The following is a 16,644-nucleotide window of genomic DNA, read 5'->3' on the forward strand; positions in this document are numbered from 1 at the left end:
ACATGCTGATGTAGCTATGGATCGACCTCATCAAACAACTATTCCTGATGGGACGGGTGTACCGTCAGGTAGTTCCTACAACCACTCATCAAAGGGAGCTACGTTGGTCAGTCCTCCTAAGAAGTATTTGCAGAATCATAGTGACAGGACACTAGTGTGCTATAACACTTTCATTGTAATCAAGAGAACAGGGGGAATGTTTGAGAAGGTGTCCCTTTTCTATATTCACAAGGCATTGGAGGGTATTCTGGGTCCCTAAAAAGTCTCTAATGACATAATGGAACACTACTAGTTGAAACTGCTACTTCAAACCAACTATCTAAGTTTCTGGGGTGTAAGGCCTTAGGTGACTATCCAGTCAAGGCTGAGTTGCATAACACCCTTAACTTCTGTAAAGGTGTGGTTACCTGCTCCGATACAATGGAGATGGACCCTGTGGAGTTACATGAAGAATGGAAAAATATGGGCATCACAGAAGTGCAGAACTATATGAGGAGAGTCAATGGCACATTGTAAAAATCTGCAGCATATATTGTAACATTTAGCACTCCAGAATTACCTGAACACATCCTTGCAGGCTATACCCACCTTAAGGTTTGCCCGTTTGTTCCTAACCCAGTGCATTGCTTCAAATGTCAAAGATTTGGCCATACCAGTGTGGAATGTAACGGGAGGGCTTCATGTAGAAATTATAGAGGCTCAGCCCACAAATCAGACAGTTCTTGTACACTTCCTCCAAAATGTATAAACTGCTGAAAGTCACGATACGCATACCCTATGGTGAAGCTAAAAAAGCTTTCAGAGCTATGCAACCTCCAGGTTTTGCTATTTCTTTTGCATCCGCCCTAAAGAAGCCAATTGCAAAGTGTGATGCCTCCACACAAACTGAGACCACAGATTCAAATATGAGAACATGCACTTGTCATTGTGCCTTGGGGGGGGGGGGGGGGGGGGAGACAAGTTACAGTTGATCCGGAAGTCATTCAGAAGCTGTCGGTGATGGGTTTACAACATAAGCCACATGTTGTTGCCCACCATCAGACGCCTACTAAGCTGTCCCCTCAAGCCAAGCAACCAACTCCTCCTATAAGTAAGGAAAAACACCCTTCAGAAAGTAGTTCAGAGTTGAAGAAAGTGGCAGTTAAATCTTCAGATCGCTGAGCTCTCTCCCTCTCAGCTGGGAACTTCACTCTTGGGGATATGGAATTCCACTTGGAGGAACCAGAGAGCTGAACACCAACTGACATTCTCCCTAACCTCTCAGGTAAATCACCGCCTTGGAGGCAGAAAGTCAAGAACAACCATCTCTAATTAATGGCTCCCACAGGGACTTCTGTGTTGCAGTGGAATTTACATGGATACTGGTCACATTTGGAAGAATTACTGCTCCTGGTCCGGGAGAAACTGTTCGGCATCTGCTTACAAGAAACTCATTTTAAAGCCACCAACACACTTGCATTAAGGGATTACCACCCCTACAGGAAGGACGATATGACTGGAGACAGGGTTGCTGTGGAAGTCGTAGCACCATTTAACATCATAGTGTGTTCTTTATTTCTTCCACATCATGATCCTTTAACATTCAGACGCATTGATAGAGCTCTTCTGGGCACTCCCACTCCAATTCCTCCATCGGGAATCGGGGGGGGGGGGGGGGGGGGGGGACACTCAGTGAGCTGTGAGGCTCAGCTACCACTTGCTCCAGGGGTCGAATTCTTAGAATATCTGCCTTTTGAACTGTGGACAGGTGACACACGTTTGCACCGCTGAAGGGTGTTTTTCAATCATTGACCTTTGTATTTGCTCTCCAGCTATTGCAGACTTTGTTCAGTGGCAAGTGGCTACAGGTTTCCATTCTAGTGATCGCTTCCCACTGTGGACCTATCTACTGATTTGGATGGTGATTAACAGGAGACAATGAAGGTGGATGATTGAAAGTGCAAATTGGTTTCAGTAAAGTTGACAAGCTATTTTTGAACAAAAGGATCGTGCATAGGAGATGGTGGCCCATATCACTTCTGAGATCCAATGGGCTGCTGCAGAGTCCATCCCCCAGTCTAGCAACCACCTCAGACAATAGCCTGTATCTTGTTGGAATGACGACTGTTTCTTGGCAATCGGAGCCACATGAAACGCTCTGGGGCACTTCAAACACCATCCAACTACAGAAAACCCTCATGCCTTCAGATCCACGAGAGCTCATTCAAGGCGAGTGATAAAAATATGGAAGAGGGATCCCTGGCAGGAATTAACATCCATTAAGTGGTCCACTTCCACTGCAAAAGTTTGTGAATGAATAAGGCTGATTTCAGGCAAGGGCAGTACACATCCCCATACAGCCTTGTCAAGGAATAGCATCTTGGTGGACGCACCTAAAAACATGGCTCAGGTTTTAGCTGAACACTTTTGAACAGTCACTGTGTCATCCAGGCAAGCTCCTGCTTTTCAGGTGTTCTGCAAGACTGCAGAGATGATGAAGCTCCATTTCTTCTTGCATTATGAGGAAATGTACAACATTCCATGCTCCATGTGGGAACTGAAATCAGCTCTGTCTGTGGCCATAGACACTGCACAGGACCTGATGAGGTTCATTATGCCATGCTCTGTCATCTGTGCCCTGAAGCAGAAGGGCAGCTCCTCTCTTATTTCAGTTAGATCTAGTTTGATTTATAGTAACCCATGACTTTGAAGGAGGCAATATTAATGTTCAAGAGAGTGGGGTCCCCCAAGGCAGTGTACTTAGTGTCACATTGTTTGCCATTGCTGGCAGTGGCATTTCCTCAACAGTCATGAGCTCTTCATTTGTGGATGACTTCACAATCTTCTTTTTCTCCTCTGATCTTATAATGACGAGGCAGCGACAACTGCCCATCAGGAGGCTGGGAACCTGGGCCAAGACAACTGGTTTTCAGTGCATACCAGAGAAGACCACATTTGTCAGTTTTAACCGTACTTGTTGAAGTTTTATCCAACCAGTGCTCACAAAGGGAGACAATATTTTACATTTTTGGGCTTATTGGTTGACTTAAACTTAACTTGCTCCCCACACATGAGACCTACAATCAAAGAGTTTCCAGTTATTGAATATTTTGAAATGCCTTAGTGGAAAAGTATGAAGAGCTGAGAGGTTCTGCCCCCTGCAATTTTATAGGGCATTTGATTGATCATGTTTAGATTATGGCAGCATGGTCTGTGGATTAGCCCATATTTCCTACCTCAAGATGTTAGATGGTGTCCACCATGAGGGCATTCGGATATTGGCTGGACCAGCCCAGTTCGGACTCTGTGTGCAGAGGCTGGTGAACCACAACTTTAGATTCGGCGATGTATCCTTTTGGCTTGACAGGCACTGAAAATCCCAGCATCACCTCAGTCATTGTCATTTAGTGCAGTGGTCCAACACAACTTTGAACAGCTGTTCAGGAATTGACCACATGTGACCAAGCCATTCGGGATATGTGCTACTGACTGTCTCAAGAATCTGGATCTGTCAGACCTCCGAATAGAGAGCAAGGGATGGAACGCATTGCCACCTTGGTGTCTTCAGAGGCCCAAAGTGGTTTTAAGTGTGGCATGGTACAAGAAAAATTGTACTCCAGATTACGTTTTTACAAATTTTTTCTTCGATTTTAAGTACATACCACGGTTTTATCATTGTTCATGCAGATGGATCCCAGCAAGAGATTGTCCTCAGTTGTTCTGCTGTTTTCCCTGATAGGATTTTCAAAGTGCATCTTCTGGGAAAATTTAGTAATTATGATGCAGAGTTATATAGCATTATGATGGCGCTGGAGAGGATTCACTCGGTTAGTGCACTATAAACACTTCACCAAATATATCGAGTATACCAGTTGATTTGGCTCATCTGTCCGGCCAGCACATGTGCAATTTTCCCTGCTAAATAAATCTGCTTTAAAGAAAACAGCCGGCCGGGGTGGCCGAGCTGTTCTAGGCGCTACAGTCTGGAACCGCGCGACCGCTACGGTCGCAGGTTCGAATCCTGCCTCGGGCATGGATGTGTGTGATGTCCTTAGGTTAGTTAGGTTTAAGTAGTTCTAAGTTGTAGGGGACTGATGACCTCAGAAGTTAAGTCCCATAGTGCTCAGAGCTATTTGAACCATTTTTAAAGAAAACAGCGTCAGGAAACTTGCTTTCTGGATGCACCTCATACATTGCACTTTCTAAAAACCCCCAACAAATTAAACTATTTCATTTCCAGTTCCTAATACTAATTTTGCATGATCCTCCAATTTCATATTGTTTCTTAGGATGGGGTCCATAAAATTCTGCTATCATTTCAAAATATCGTAACGTGAAAACTATTAGAGAGAGAGCATCATGGTTTGCTGTAAAACATTTCTCTCTCTCTCTCTCTCTCTCTCTCTCTCTCTCTCTCTCTCTCTCTCTCTCTTTCTTATCCCAGATTTTCATTGTATGCATCACTCACAGAACATGCATTGTATGCATCACTCACAGAACATCAGTGCAATATTAGTTCTGCCCATGTATGGGTCAGCATTGCCACATCAACAGTATGATTGCTTCATTAATTCGTGCACAAAAGGTAGCAGTGTTATTGACTGGTGTTGTGTACACGATATCCTTTACATAACCCCATAAAAGTAGTAGTCTAATGGCATGACAGTAGGAGAGCACAGAGGCCATGCAATGTGGCCGTGACAACCCATCTGTGCCTCAGGAAATGTTCTGCACATCCCGCACAGTCAGACTCCAATGTGGAGGTGCACCATCATGCTGGAAGATGGACAGCTGCAGCTCTTCTCTCTGTGGTAACAGGAACTATATGAGCATGCTCAAGTAAAAATTTCGTGTTATGGTTTTCTCTGCAAAGAAAATTGGATATATCACACTATGATGCATAAGGCCACACCAAAAATTAAGCTTTTGACTACTGCTGATAGGTTCATCTATGCTGTGTGGGTTTTTGGCATCCCAAATCATAATCCTGTGGTGATTAAAATGTCCAGAAATGTCGAACATTTCTTCATCTGAAAACACACATTTTCTGATTTGGGAGCCATTGTCAGTTGCTCACCATGCCCTACCATACTGGCACTGATAATGTTATAGTACTGTTGTCACAGATTTGGATTCTGCATACCATATGACACATTGTGCCTTCTGCTGGTCTGCCACAATTTTGATGCACTCAGTCAAATCTTCTACAAAAGGCAAGGAAAAACTTTGAGATCTGCTAAACATTTTACAAGAAACCACAATTCTGTATCTAAAATAGCTTCCAAGCTACAATTTTTTAAAATGATTGTGGGTCTTCAAGGACACACTGTATTATTACTAAATATTTGCAGGAGGTAACATGCTCAAGATATTCTCCGCTACTCTCATCATCAGATCAGGCTGTTTCTCTTTGTTATCTAGCATTAAATAACACTATGCTAAGTGTAAATTTTGTCAAAGCCTTTCTGCATTTCCGTATGATCGTCCAACGACAATATTTTCCAGTAAACAGCATTCTCAGAAAACGCTCTTATATTGCTCTTGATCCAATCTCATAAGTAGTTTGTGCACATTGAGAACATTAGAGGTAATATTACACTTCCTCGGGCACACACTATGTAGCGAACTTGTGCCTCTTAATACGTCTTTGGAGGCTGTGGCTGTCTGGATAACGGAATTTCAGGATATTACCATCTGCAATTTTACCTCCTTCCCAATGGTAGCTTGTCTCAGAACATATTATTTGCATTGGTTTCGTAGCTCACCCCCACATCTGCTAACCTTGGGTGATTTCAACATCCATAACCCTTTGTGAGATGGACCACAATCACCGGCAGCAGTAAAGACCTCAAAAACTTTCTGGCACAATATGACCTTTGCCTCTTGAATACTTGTACCCCCACACATTTCAGTGGTGCAAGAAACTGTCTAGGCCCATCCATCCACTGGAAAGTCCACAATGACCTGTGTGGTAGTGACCACTTCCCAATCTTCCTGTCCCTCCATCAGTGTCACTCCTTTGGACTCCTGCTCAGATGAGCTGTCACCTGTGCTGATTGGGGTGCTTTTGCCTGTGTTGTTGCCCTTATCTCCCCGCCGCATGGAGATATCAATGAGGTAGTCCAGAATACAACTACAGCCATTCTTTCGGTAGCTGATTTAGCGATCCCCTGTTCCTTGGCCCACCTCAACAGAAGACAATATCTTGGTGGTTGTCAGAAATTGCAGAGGCCATTAGAGACCGTAGGCAGGCTCACCAGCACTGTAAGTGGCACCCATTGATGACCTCATAGTCTTTAAGTGGCTCTGTGCCCACGTCTGCCACCTAATAAAATGACAGAAGCGAGAATGCTGGAATGGTAAGTTTCAACCACCAGACCTTGTTCCTCTGCTTCCCAGGTTTGGACGCAGATCAGATGTCTCTATGGATACCAGACACCTGCATGTGTACCTGGTGTTACCTTGAATGGCACTGTCTACACTGACCCAGATGCAATTGCTGAACATTTTGCTCTACATTATGCTCATTCCTCAGTGTCTGAGAATTATCAACCTGCCTTTTATGTTCTAAAACAATGGATGGAGCAAAAGCAATTATCTTCCACTACATGCCACCACTCTATTCAGTGAGTGGTAATTCATCAGTCATAGCCCACTGCCATTATACAACCCTGGGGCCAGACAGCATCCACAACCAAATGATGAAGCACCTACCGGTGGATTGCCAGCATCATATCCTTGCCAGCTTTAACCACATCTGGAGCAAGGGGGAGTTCCCATCACAGTGAGGAGAAAGTATCACTGTTCCAGTGCTCAAACTGGGTAAGCACCCTATAGAAGCGGACAGTTATCGCCCAATAAGTCTCACCAAAGTTCTCTGTAAGTTGCTTGAATGCATGGTGAGATGGCTGCTGTGTTGGCTCCTTGAATCTCGCGGTCTTGTGGCTCCACCCCAGTGTGGTTTTCTCCAAGGCCATTCCTCTACTGGTAATCTGGTTTACCTGGTGTCTGAACAGCATTTGCCCAACGTCAACACCTTATAGCCATCTTCTTTGACATGCAAAAGGCTTATGACACAACATGATATCATATCCTTGTTACCTTACACGAATGGGGTCTCTGGGGTCCACTCCAGATTTTTATCCAGAATTTCCCGTCGCACCATACATTCTGGGTTTTAGTTGGTGCTTCCCACAGTACCCCCCCCCCCCCCCCCCCCCCACTCCCGCGCCCCCCCGCCCCACCCCATCGAAGAGTATGGTGCCCCACATGGCTCTCTACAGAGTGTCTGTCTCTCTCTTTCTAGTAGCCATCTAGTAGTCTAGCAGCAGCTGTGGGGCCCTCAGTATCACGCTCCTTGAGTGCTAATGACTTTTGCCTCTACTGTCGCTCCTCTAGTGTGAGTGTCGCTGAATGTTGACTGCAAGGCACCATAGAAAAGGCACAGGCATCGGCCCTCACCCAAGGCTTTCGGTTTTCAGCCACCAAGATTCAAGCCGTGCACTTCTGTTGCTGTACTGTTCACAACTAGAACTTTACCTCAACAACCAACTACACAGTATGATGGAAACATATAACTTTAAAGGACTGATCTTCGATTCTCGGTTGACATGGATTCCCTGGATTTGCCAGCTTAAGTGGAATCTGTGGCTGCACCTTAACACACTTCACTGCCTGAGTAACACTATCTGGGGTGCAGATTTAACTACCCTTCTGCAGTTTTACAAAGCCTCGATACAATCCCGTTTTGATTATGGGAGTCTGGCATACAGTTCAGCATCACCCTCAGCGCTGCAAATACTGGATCCAATACACCACCGTGGGGATCAACTTGCGACAAAAGCCTTCAAACTAGCCCTGTGAACCGCGTATTTGTGGTGGCAGGGGTCCCTCTGTTGTGGATCAGGCGCCAAAAACAGCTTGTCAATTATGCTACCCATGTTTGCAGCTCCCCTAAGTGTCCGAACTACCATGTTCTCTTTCCAAAAACGGAAATTCATCACCCACAATTGTGGCCCAATCCCCATCTGGCCAGACCTATCTGACCTCCAATTGTTTCCTTTTCCACCTGTCCTCCGGGCCCATCGTGTAATCCATGATGCATCCCTCGGGCACAGCTTTGTCTTGACCTATCACAAGGTCCAAAAGGCTCAGTCTTGCCACCAATTTTTCTCCACCCACAGCGACTATTTGAGCAGTTGGCAAGCTCTTGACCAGTATTACCCTAACTATCCCTTTGTCATTGCTTTTCAGGATTCCCTGTGTGCCCACGAGCAATGTGATGCTCAGTGACCTTTGTGTAGACCCCAGGCCACATCGGGATCCCAGGGAATGAACTCGCTGATAGCCTGGCCAAAGTGGCTACCGGCAAACCAACTTTTCAGATCAGTATTCTGGGAAAAAACCTCCGATTGGTATTATCTCATCAAGTTTTAGGAATACAGACTGGCTCACTCTTCAAAGGAGACTACGGATCTGTGCAGGTCCTCCATGCAGGCCTCTCACAAGGACTCTACCGTCCTTTGCTGACTCCGCATTGGCCATATCTGACTGACTCGTGGTCATCTCCTCTGTCGCGAAGACCCACCACACTGTTGTCACAGTTCCCGTTTGATGGTGGTCCACATTTTGCTGGACTGTCCCAGCCTAGCTGCCCTGTGGCTTTCACTTAATCTCTGTGACTCACTACCCATGGTGTTAGAAGATGATGCCTCAGCAGGTAGTTTTAAGTTTTATTCATGAAGGGGCCTTTTACCACACTCTTTGAGGGAGGGCCGCTTAACCTCATTGGCCCATTGAGGGGTTTGCAGAACACTCTGTTGCCTCCACTGCCCAGACCGGACTGCAGCTGTCTGGGCTTAGTGTTCCAGCCTGATCCTCACCCTCACCTGTTTTTTTTTTTTTTTTACTATTCTTTCCCCCCGTTGTTCATCTTTTGTCTCTGTGTGCTTCTCTTGCCCTGTCTGTGTTGCTAGTATTTCCTAGGCAATTTCTAAGTGGAGTACCTTTGGTAATTGGTAGGTTTGGGGGATGTATGTCAGTCACTTCATTGCAGTCTGCTCTCGGGGACTTCCAGTTGCTCCCTAGATGGGGCACCTAGCTTGCCTTTCTTCCTCTCTCCCCTTTCTTCTTTTTGTCGCTTACCGTGCCTTCATTGATCTTTTGTAGACATTGGAGTCTTCTTTTCCTGGGTTTTGCACCGTAGGCTCTCTCTGATCTACAGTCATGTCGACCTGTCTGTTAGAGGAAAAATGGACTCGTGACCTATTAGTTTGGTCCCTTTAATCAATCAACCAACCAACCACGCCCAATGTTACTAACATTTCTTTGGAACATTTGCCATCTAGCATAATATCCATTATTGTATCAGTCAAACATTGAGGCAATCATATATCTCTAACCATACTCCATAAAATTGTATTTAGGTTAGTAGTTGACAACATAGTAATGTGTCAATGTCTTTTGGAAATCTGGGAAGACAGAATCTACCTTTGCACCTGTGTCTATTGATTGTATAAACAAAGTGAGCTGTTTCTCATATGAGCAAATTTTGCTACAAGCCATGCTGAGTCTTTGGCGGAAGCTTGTTTTCTCCAGGAAAGTCATAAAATTTAAGTGTAGACTGTGCTCAAGGATCATGTGACAGACAGATGTCAGTGATAGTGGTCTGAAATTCTGTGCATCTGATATCTGGTTCTTTTTGCAACTGAGTGTGGCCTGTGGTCCTTACCAGTCATGCAAGATTGTTTGCTGTGCAAGAGATTCTCGATAAATATGAGCTAGGAATCGATCTAATTTGGGAGCATACAGCTTACCAAACACAAATACTCCATTTTCCTGATGACTTTCTTGCCTCAGTAATCATTGTTTCTGTAATAGTGTCGGGTCACTAATCCTTTTGTGTGTGACACTGTGAAAAAAATAAGATCTGTACCCTAAAATGTATCTTTTGGATATGGAGTGTCAGATTAATTGTTAGAGGCAATAGCCAGACAGTGTATTAGGTATTACTTCTTGAGGCTGTTTGTCCTTATTGACAATAAGATATTTGTAGTTCTTCAAGTTGATACTGGTATGATTAGTCACCATCTACAACTGCAGTGTGCTAGGGGTATTTCTGTACCATGAACTTTAGGCTGTTTTTGAATGACTGTGAGTGACTTGTCTAAATCCGGTTGTCCACAGAAACATCAGATTTTTAATCTATGTTCACTGACCACTGGTGCTCTTGTCCGTATTAGTTCATTCTGATTCATTTTAGACTTCACTAGACTTAATATTTCTACTTAATACTATAACCATTCCTTCTCCCACAGAGTCTACAGTATCTTTCTGATATACTCTCATGTGTTGTCAGATATTTAGTTGCATGCTACTCCTGGTTTCAACCCACTACCATTTCCTGTTATGATGTAGGGGCAGCTGCTACAAAGACACACACACTTGAATTCTGGGTCTTCCCTGTGTTGAATACATCACTCTCTCCACCCTAATTTCATCTTTACTTTTCTTGAAACAATGTTGCGCAATGTCAAATAAACGTATAGTTACAAGTAGGAAAATACTTTTGTCCAGGATAAGTTCTGTTGACGTCTGACTACAGCTGTGCAGTTATTTTGTATTAATCTGTTTTACCTTAAGCCCTGCATCTCATTGTATGATCTAAAGAGAATCTATCAGTATGAGAAGAAATGAAGAAAATCGTAGTAATGGATTCATATAAGTTACACCAAATATTCAGCATTGCCTAGTAAGTAATGTTCTTTCATATTTTTATTTCTGTGCATTAAAAGTTGTGGTAAAAATGTTACCAGGTGAAACACATGAATTGCATCCTCCATCAGGAGACCAACCAGGAATTGTTGTCCACATCTGTGAGGAGTCAGATTCTGGAACTCAGCAGCCAAAAGGTCGAATAGTGCAGACACGATGTCCAGAACACAAGTGAATAACTGAGTAGAAGGCTGTAAAAATTTAATTCTAATGAATGTTGCATGTTTTAATTGATATTGCATGACATGACTACTGATTTTAAGATAAAATTATAAGTGTGATTCATTGTACATATTTGTGTTTCTGATACTTTGAACTGTATGTTGTATTGTAAAATGGTAAATGTATTTGAAAGAACTGGAAGTCATACTATGCAGAACAAGTATTGACAGCCTGAATTGTACAGTTCTACAAGTTACTTTATAATTACATCTTTGTGAATGTAGGATAACAGGCTTGATGCATAGGTGCACCTTCCTAAACTAGTCCAAATCTCTAATTCACCTAAGAAGTTTCATAGTCTGTGTATTTATTTTTGGGAATAGCATGCTTAACTTAATTGAAAATGTAAGAATCGGTGCGTACATATGTTTTTGTAAATATATTCACATATATACACATTTCAGCATGGGAATACCCTGTTCCCCAGTAAACTGTCAATGGATATCAATATGTGTGGCACAGAATTTTTTGATTGTACTGAGCTTTGCTACCTATCTCAGTGATTTAAATTGTCAGTTCATAAAAGGTGGTAGTTTGGATATTGTAAATGTGTTCTGTGTTGTTAGTTTATACAGAATATCATAATTATTAAATGTTATGTTGCAGAAGGTAAGCCAGGGTTTCCATGGGCATTGATTAGTTTTTCTTAAAAGTGTCACTACTACCAGTTGTGTTGTTGAGGTTGTCGGATTGGGGGGGGGGGGGCTCCTGTGTTTAAGTGAAACTCTGGTGCGTAAGGTGTAAATGGAAAAAATAATAATTACTGTAATAGAAGAAGAAAGAAATAGCAGCAGTTATCTTGTTACTTGTGTTAAAATTGTCTTGTTCATGTGTCTTCTCGATATGTACATTCATATAAGTATTGTGTGTGTGATATACGGTTGTTTATTGTGCTGTTGCTTTTAAGGCTCTACATGAACTACGGAGTGCTTTTTTCTCTTCCCTTCAATGAAGTGATCGATTCATAAGGTAAATATATAATGTTTGGAAGGAATACTAGCACTCATGTGATATGTCTCATTGGCCTTCATCAAAAGATGTGAAGGGAAAATGTAATTTCAAACATTTACTTTTTGTTAAGTATTTACAGAGAAAGCATGTGAGAAATGTATTGCCATTTCCTCATTAAAATGGACCTTAATTAATGTTTATGCACTTGATAGGGGCAATGTGTAGAGAAGAAATTGAAAGTTCATTGACAAAGTTGAATGATGACTGGAAATATTGTGGAGTATCAGAAGGAAACAGGATATAGTCTTTAACAGTATGAAGGGAATGGCTCTTATCAAAGCAGTATTTGGTAAAATCATTGTTTGTTGAGGATTAGGGATCACAAAGCAAAAGGACATGTATTTGGAAAAGAAAATTCTAGAGGTTAATAACCTGAAGCGTTTCTTGTAATTTGGTACCATTACTTTAGTTGGTCATGTACTATATTCTTCTCTCTCCTGTAGTTTTTCTTCTGTTCTACTTCAGTTCACACAGATTCCATAGAGTATAAATTATCTTCACACTTCTCTTGTCTTTAACTGGGTTGCGTGTGCCATGTAAGCATTTATTTCACATTACTGTTGAACATGAGAAATTAATTTCATCTTTCATGTAACTTGTGGGGAGGGGGAATTTATCAGACAATGAAGAAGAAGAAACACCACCACCAAAACTTCTCTTTTGAATATAATGAGAGAAGGTTCATTATTAAAGGTATGTTGTTGAAACTTCATGTTGGTATACCCTCTTCTCATCACCAGTATTTCTTAAGTTGACTGAACATAACCTATTCAAATCATGGGTGTAATTGTTGATGCCAAAGTGCAAAATTAAGGTAATAAAAGAACACTATTATTCATCAGTTGTAAATTTGCAAAAAATATATACTAGTATTATGAACTTTTAATGCAGTTCTTGTAGCTTACTAAATGAAGTGACTAGAAGAATGAATGGAAAGAAATTCAAATGGTTTATTTTATGTAGATAGTTACAGTACTGTGTGAGGGATAAAGTTGGTTGGCTATAAAATAAAAATAAAGACAGATATTTAAATCACCTATAAATGTTAGATTTATATATTTACATATTGAAAAATGAATAATCAAGAAAGTACTACTTTATGGATTACTAAGGAAAGTATATAATATTTTCTGTCAGACATAAGTACCAATCTGTACAGTTTTTACACACACACACACACACACACACACACACACACACACACACACACACTTACACTTGAAAATATTTTCAGATGAGTTTGAGTCGAATAGGGAGAACCAAAAGTTGACATACAATGTCCTGTTACTGAAATACATAATATTTTGTTATTGAGTCATATCAATTTAATTTGTATTTAAAGTATTCAAAGGGTTAATGTTTACAATGCAGTATTATTATGTGATTTCATTGTATGTAATGCCCCATTGTAGACTCCAGATGCAATATCCAGGATTCTGATCAGCTTTTGATTGCTGCATGCTGGAGAATGGTGAATAGGTATAAGCATAATTACTGGAAATTCTTCACTCGTAGTACAATACACTCCACCCCTCCAAAATGTCTTGACAAAAATTATTTTTCATAGGCATTCAGTGATTAAAATAAATGAGCTGACCATCTACTGTGTAACAGCAAGTGTGAATTTCATGTTGGAGGTATTTCAATAAGATTTTTCTTTTTGTATGAATGAAAAGGCAGCATTAATTACATTTGTTTGGATTAAAATGTAAAACATTTAATTTCTGCCAGTTCTGTATTTCCTATCTTGTTTGCCGGCCACGGTGGCCGAGAGGTTCTAGGCACTTCAGTCCGGAGCCATGCGGCTGCTGCGGTCACAGGTTCGAATCCTGGCTTGGGCATGGATGTGTTTAATGTCCTTAGGTTAGTCAGATTTAAGTAGTTCTAAGTCTAGGGGACTGATGACCTCAGATGTTAAGTCCCATAGTGCTTAGAGTCACTTGAACCTATCTTGTTGCAGAAGTGATTTGGATTTCAGTTGTTCATAGGAGAATAGTAGTCTGTCCAAGAAGTTGTGCTAGTGTCCTTTGTTAAATGTAATGGTAGACCCACTTAATTCAGTGATGTCGTTTTGTATTACGGCCTAGAGTCTATGAATTGTTTCTATGCTAAATAATTGCTCTTTTTGAGCAAGCTGTTACATTAATGCTGTTAAAGGGCAAAGGTATAGGATCATAATCTCAGACAATTTTTGGTTTTTGTGATCATTTTGGTTTATCTGTTTTTAAAAACTATATACTTTTTTGAAGAAAAATTTCTTAGGGCATGGAAGCAATTACAATGAATGGCCTTAAGTGTAATAGCATTTTCTTAACTTGAACAGTAATATGCCTTAGATACTCCCCCAGCCTGCTGTCATATCAGGGAGGAAGAAAAGTCTTGCACATAATGATTGGTGTGTCATGTAGCAACAGAAAAGTTATTTATGTAACACAGTTGGTGATTCTTACAACTTTCATTACTAGGAGTTTATTGGCATTTGGTTGAAATGTTCATAGTATGTTTTGCTTCTGAATGCACAAATCAAAAGTTCCCTTGTGAGAAGGGAAAATAGTGTACCCTATAGCTATGATGGATGTAACAACAAAAGTTGTGATTGAAGTGCAAATTTACAGTTAATGGCATTCTTCACATTAACAGACCAAAAAAGCATATTTTTCTTTCTATGATTTTAGAGGTTAATGGTTTATAAAAAGTAAAGTTATACCTATGTTACTGTTTAAAAACAGCATGTAGTCAAATGAATTTTAGGTAATAATTTATACTAATGATAGTTTTATTTTACATCAATGAAACCGTGAAGAGTTGGCAATTCAAAACATTGTGAAGTACTTCAGAGTATATTGATAATGTAGATATGAAAATTATTTCTTTAATAATTTTGAAGTCATCGTGACATGAATATTTTGGTGCTAGTGAGAATGACTTATTTCTTATATATAACTACTCTATGGATCCATAAAATTCCCCTTTAACAGAAGAATAAATGGCCAGTATGTTATATATTTTTGGAGTAGGGCTGTTGCACTAAGGTGTCTTTTAAAGTTACCATGAACAACCCAGTTTTATTTGACATGAAAGAAAAGGTATATTTATTGCAAATATTTATACATCACTTGAGGCTTCGATTACACAGTGATTAGGGAAGTCTGTGCTACTAAGCATAGCCATTGGTGACTGCACTAGATCTGCATTAAAAAGCTAGGATTCACCAGTATTTTCTGGAACTCTTCCTTGAACACAGCATCCTAAAGATTGAAGCTTGAGGTGATGTGTAAAACAATTGTTTTGTGCACTGTAGACGAAAATACTATTATCGAAGAAAATATGTATATTATGGTTTCACCTAATAATTAATACAGGCATGTTGCTGTAAAGAATGGAGATTTATATAGTTGGCTGTGACATAGGAGAGAGGTAGCATATCATCCAAATCTGTTCAAAACACTATGTATTATTTGTTAGTATTAAGATACTAATATTCTCAACAAATGTGCTTAAGTTTCCCTGCTTTCATATCAATTTATTACTCCAGTTGTTAATTTTTTCATAACTGTATAAAGTATACAGACAGATTTCCTTTCCCATCCCTGTCCATTCTGTGTTTTTACTCTGTCTATATGACATCCTTGTAGACGGGACATTAATCCCTAATTTTCCTTCTTTGTGTAGTCCATGTTTACATTATAAAGAAAAATTATCTTATTTCAAAATGTTATTGTAAAATTGTATTTGTTCACACATTATATTGGATGTAAATCCATTTTAAAGCAAATTAAAGTGTCCCATTTTATAAATTGGAAGCATATTAGATTTTTGTGCTATAGATACAGGAATTCACATTGTGGGACACAACTGCCAAAGTGTTCTGGTCTGTAGAATTTGTTCCCTTTTTTTTTTTTTTTTTTTTTTTTTCACACCAGCACATACTTTCAAAGTCACAAACATTAATTTTTATGTAAATGTTTTGAATATATGTCAGATATTTTTAAGCACAGAATCATTTTATTTCATAACCTCTCTTTTTAATAATGATGTTAATGTATTGTCAAATGTTATATGTAACACACTGTAATGATATAGATGCAGTAAACCATATTGCTGTTGTAATCTTCATTCTCTTTATTTAATGCAGAGGTACACTCTTTGAAAAGACAGGTAGCATTTTCAGATTTGCTGTGTCAGAGAAACAGGTGGCATAAACATCACAGCTTGAAACACCTCAAAAGAATTTGCCGATATGGCTTACAGAGAATTTCAAAATTTCCTTGGAATCTTTTTTGAAGTTCTGTACTTATACTTGACAAATCATTCTTATAGTGCATGGGCAATGGCACTTGTTACAATTGAAACATATTTATGAGTTTTTTCACCCCATTTCATTTGTGTGGCGGAAAATTGACTCTGTGCTTCTCTACAGACTAAACACCCCTCTCCCCCTCCTCCCCATTTCCAGTTCAGCATTTTAGAGCTCATGTTAGCTATACATGATGGAAAAGTCCTTCACATTCAAGAAAAATCTCCAGAACACTGAAACACGAATCGTAAAAAAAAATTGTATGCATATTTCAGGGATTAATGAATATATCCTCACTATGTAATTAACTAACTAACAATTACTACTTCCTCACTGCAGTTGAAATAATATTATTGGGTTCA

The 16,644-nt window shown here is 40.3% G+C and overlaps 1 protein-coding gene across 1 annotated transcript in view; it reads left to right on the plus strand.

The window, feature by feature from the left end:
- The window catches only part of LOC126183361 (protein sarah), a 39,314-nt gene extending 27,657 nt beyond the window's left edge, over positions 1–11,657 (plus strand). The window contains exon 5 of the mRNA XM_049925281.1: positions 10,794–11,657. Within this exon, the coding sequence (XP_049781238.1) occupies positions 10,794–10,927 (134 nt within the window). The 3' untranslated portion in view covers positions 10,928–11,657. The remainder of the gene's footprint in view (positions 1–10,793) is intronic.
- Positions 11,658–16,644: the final 4,987 nt, after the last annotated feature.

The sequence above is a fragment of the Schistocerca cancellata genome, chromosome 4 (assembly GCF_023864275.1).
Source record: "Schistocerca cancellata isolate TAMUIC-IGC-003103 chromosome 4, iqSchCanc2.1, whole genome shotgun sequence".
In the NCBI taxonomy this organism is placed as follows: domain Eukaryota; kingdom Metazoa; phylum Arthropoda; class Insecta; order Orthoptera; family Acrididae; genus Schistocerca; species Schistocerca cancellata.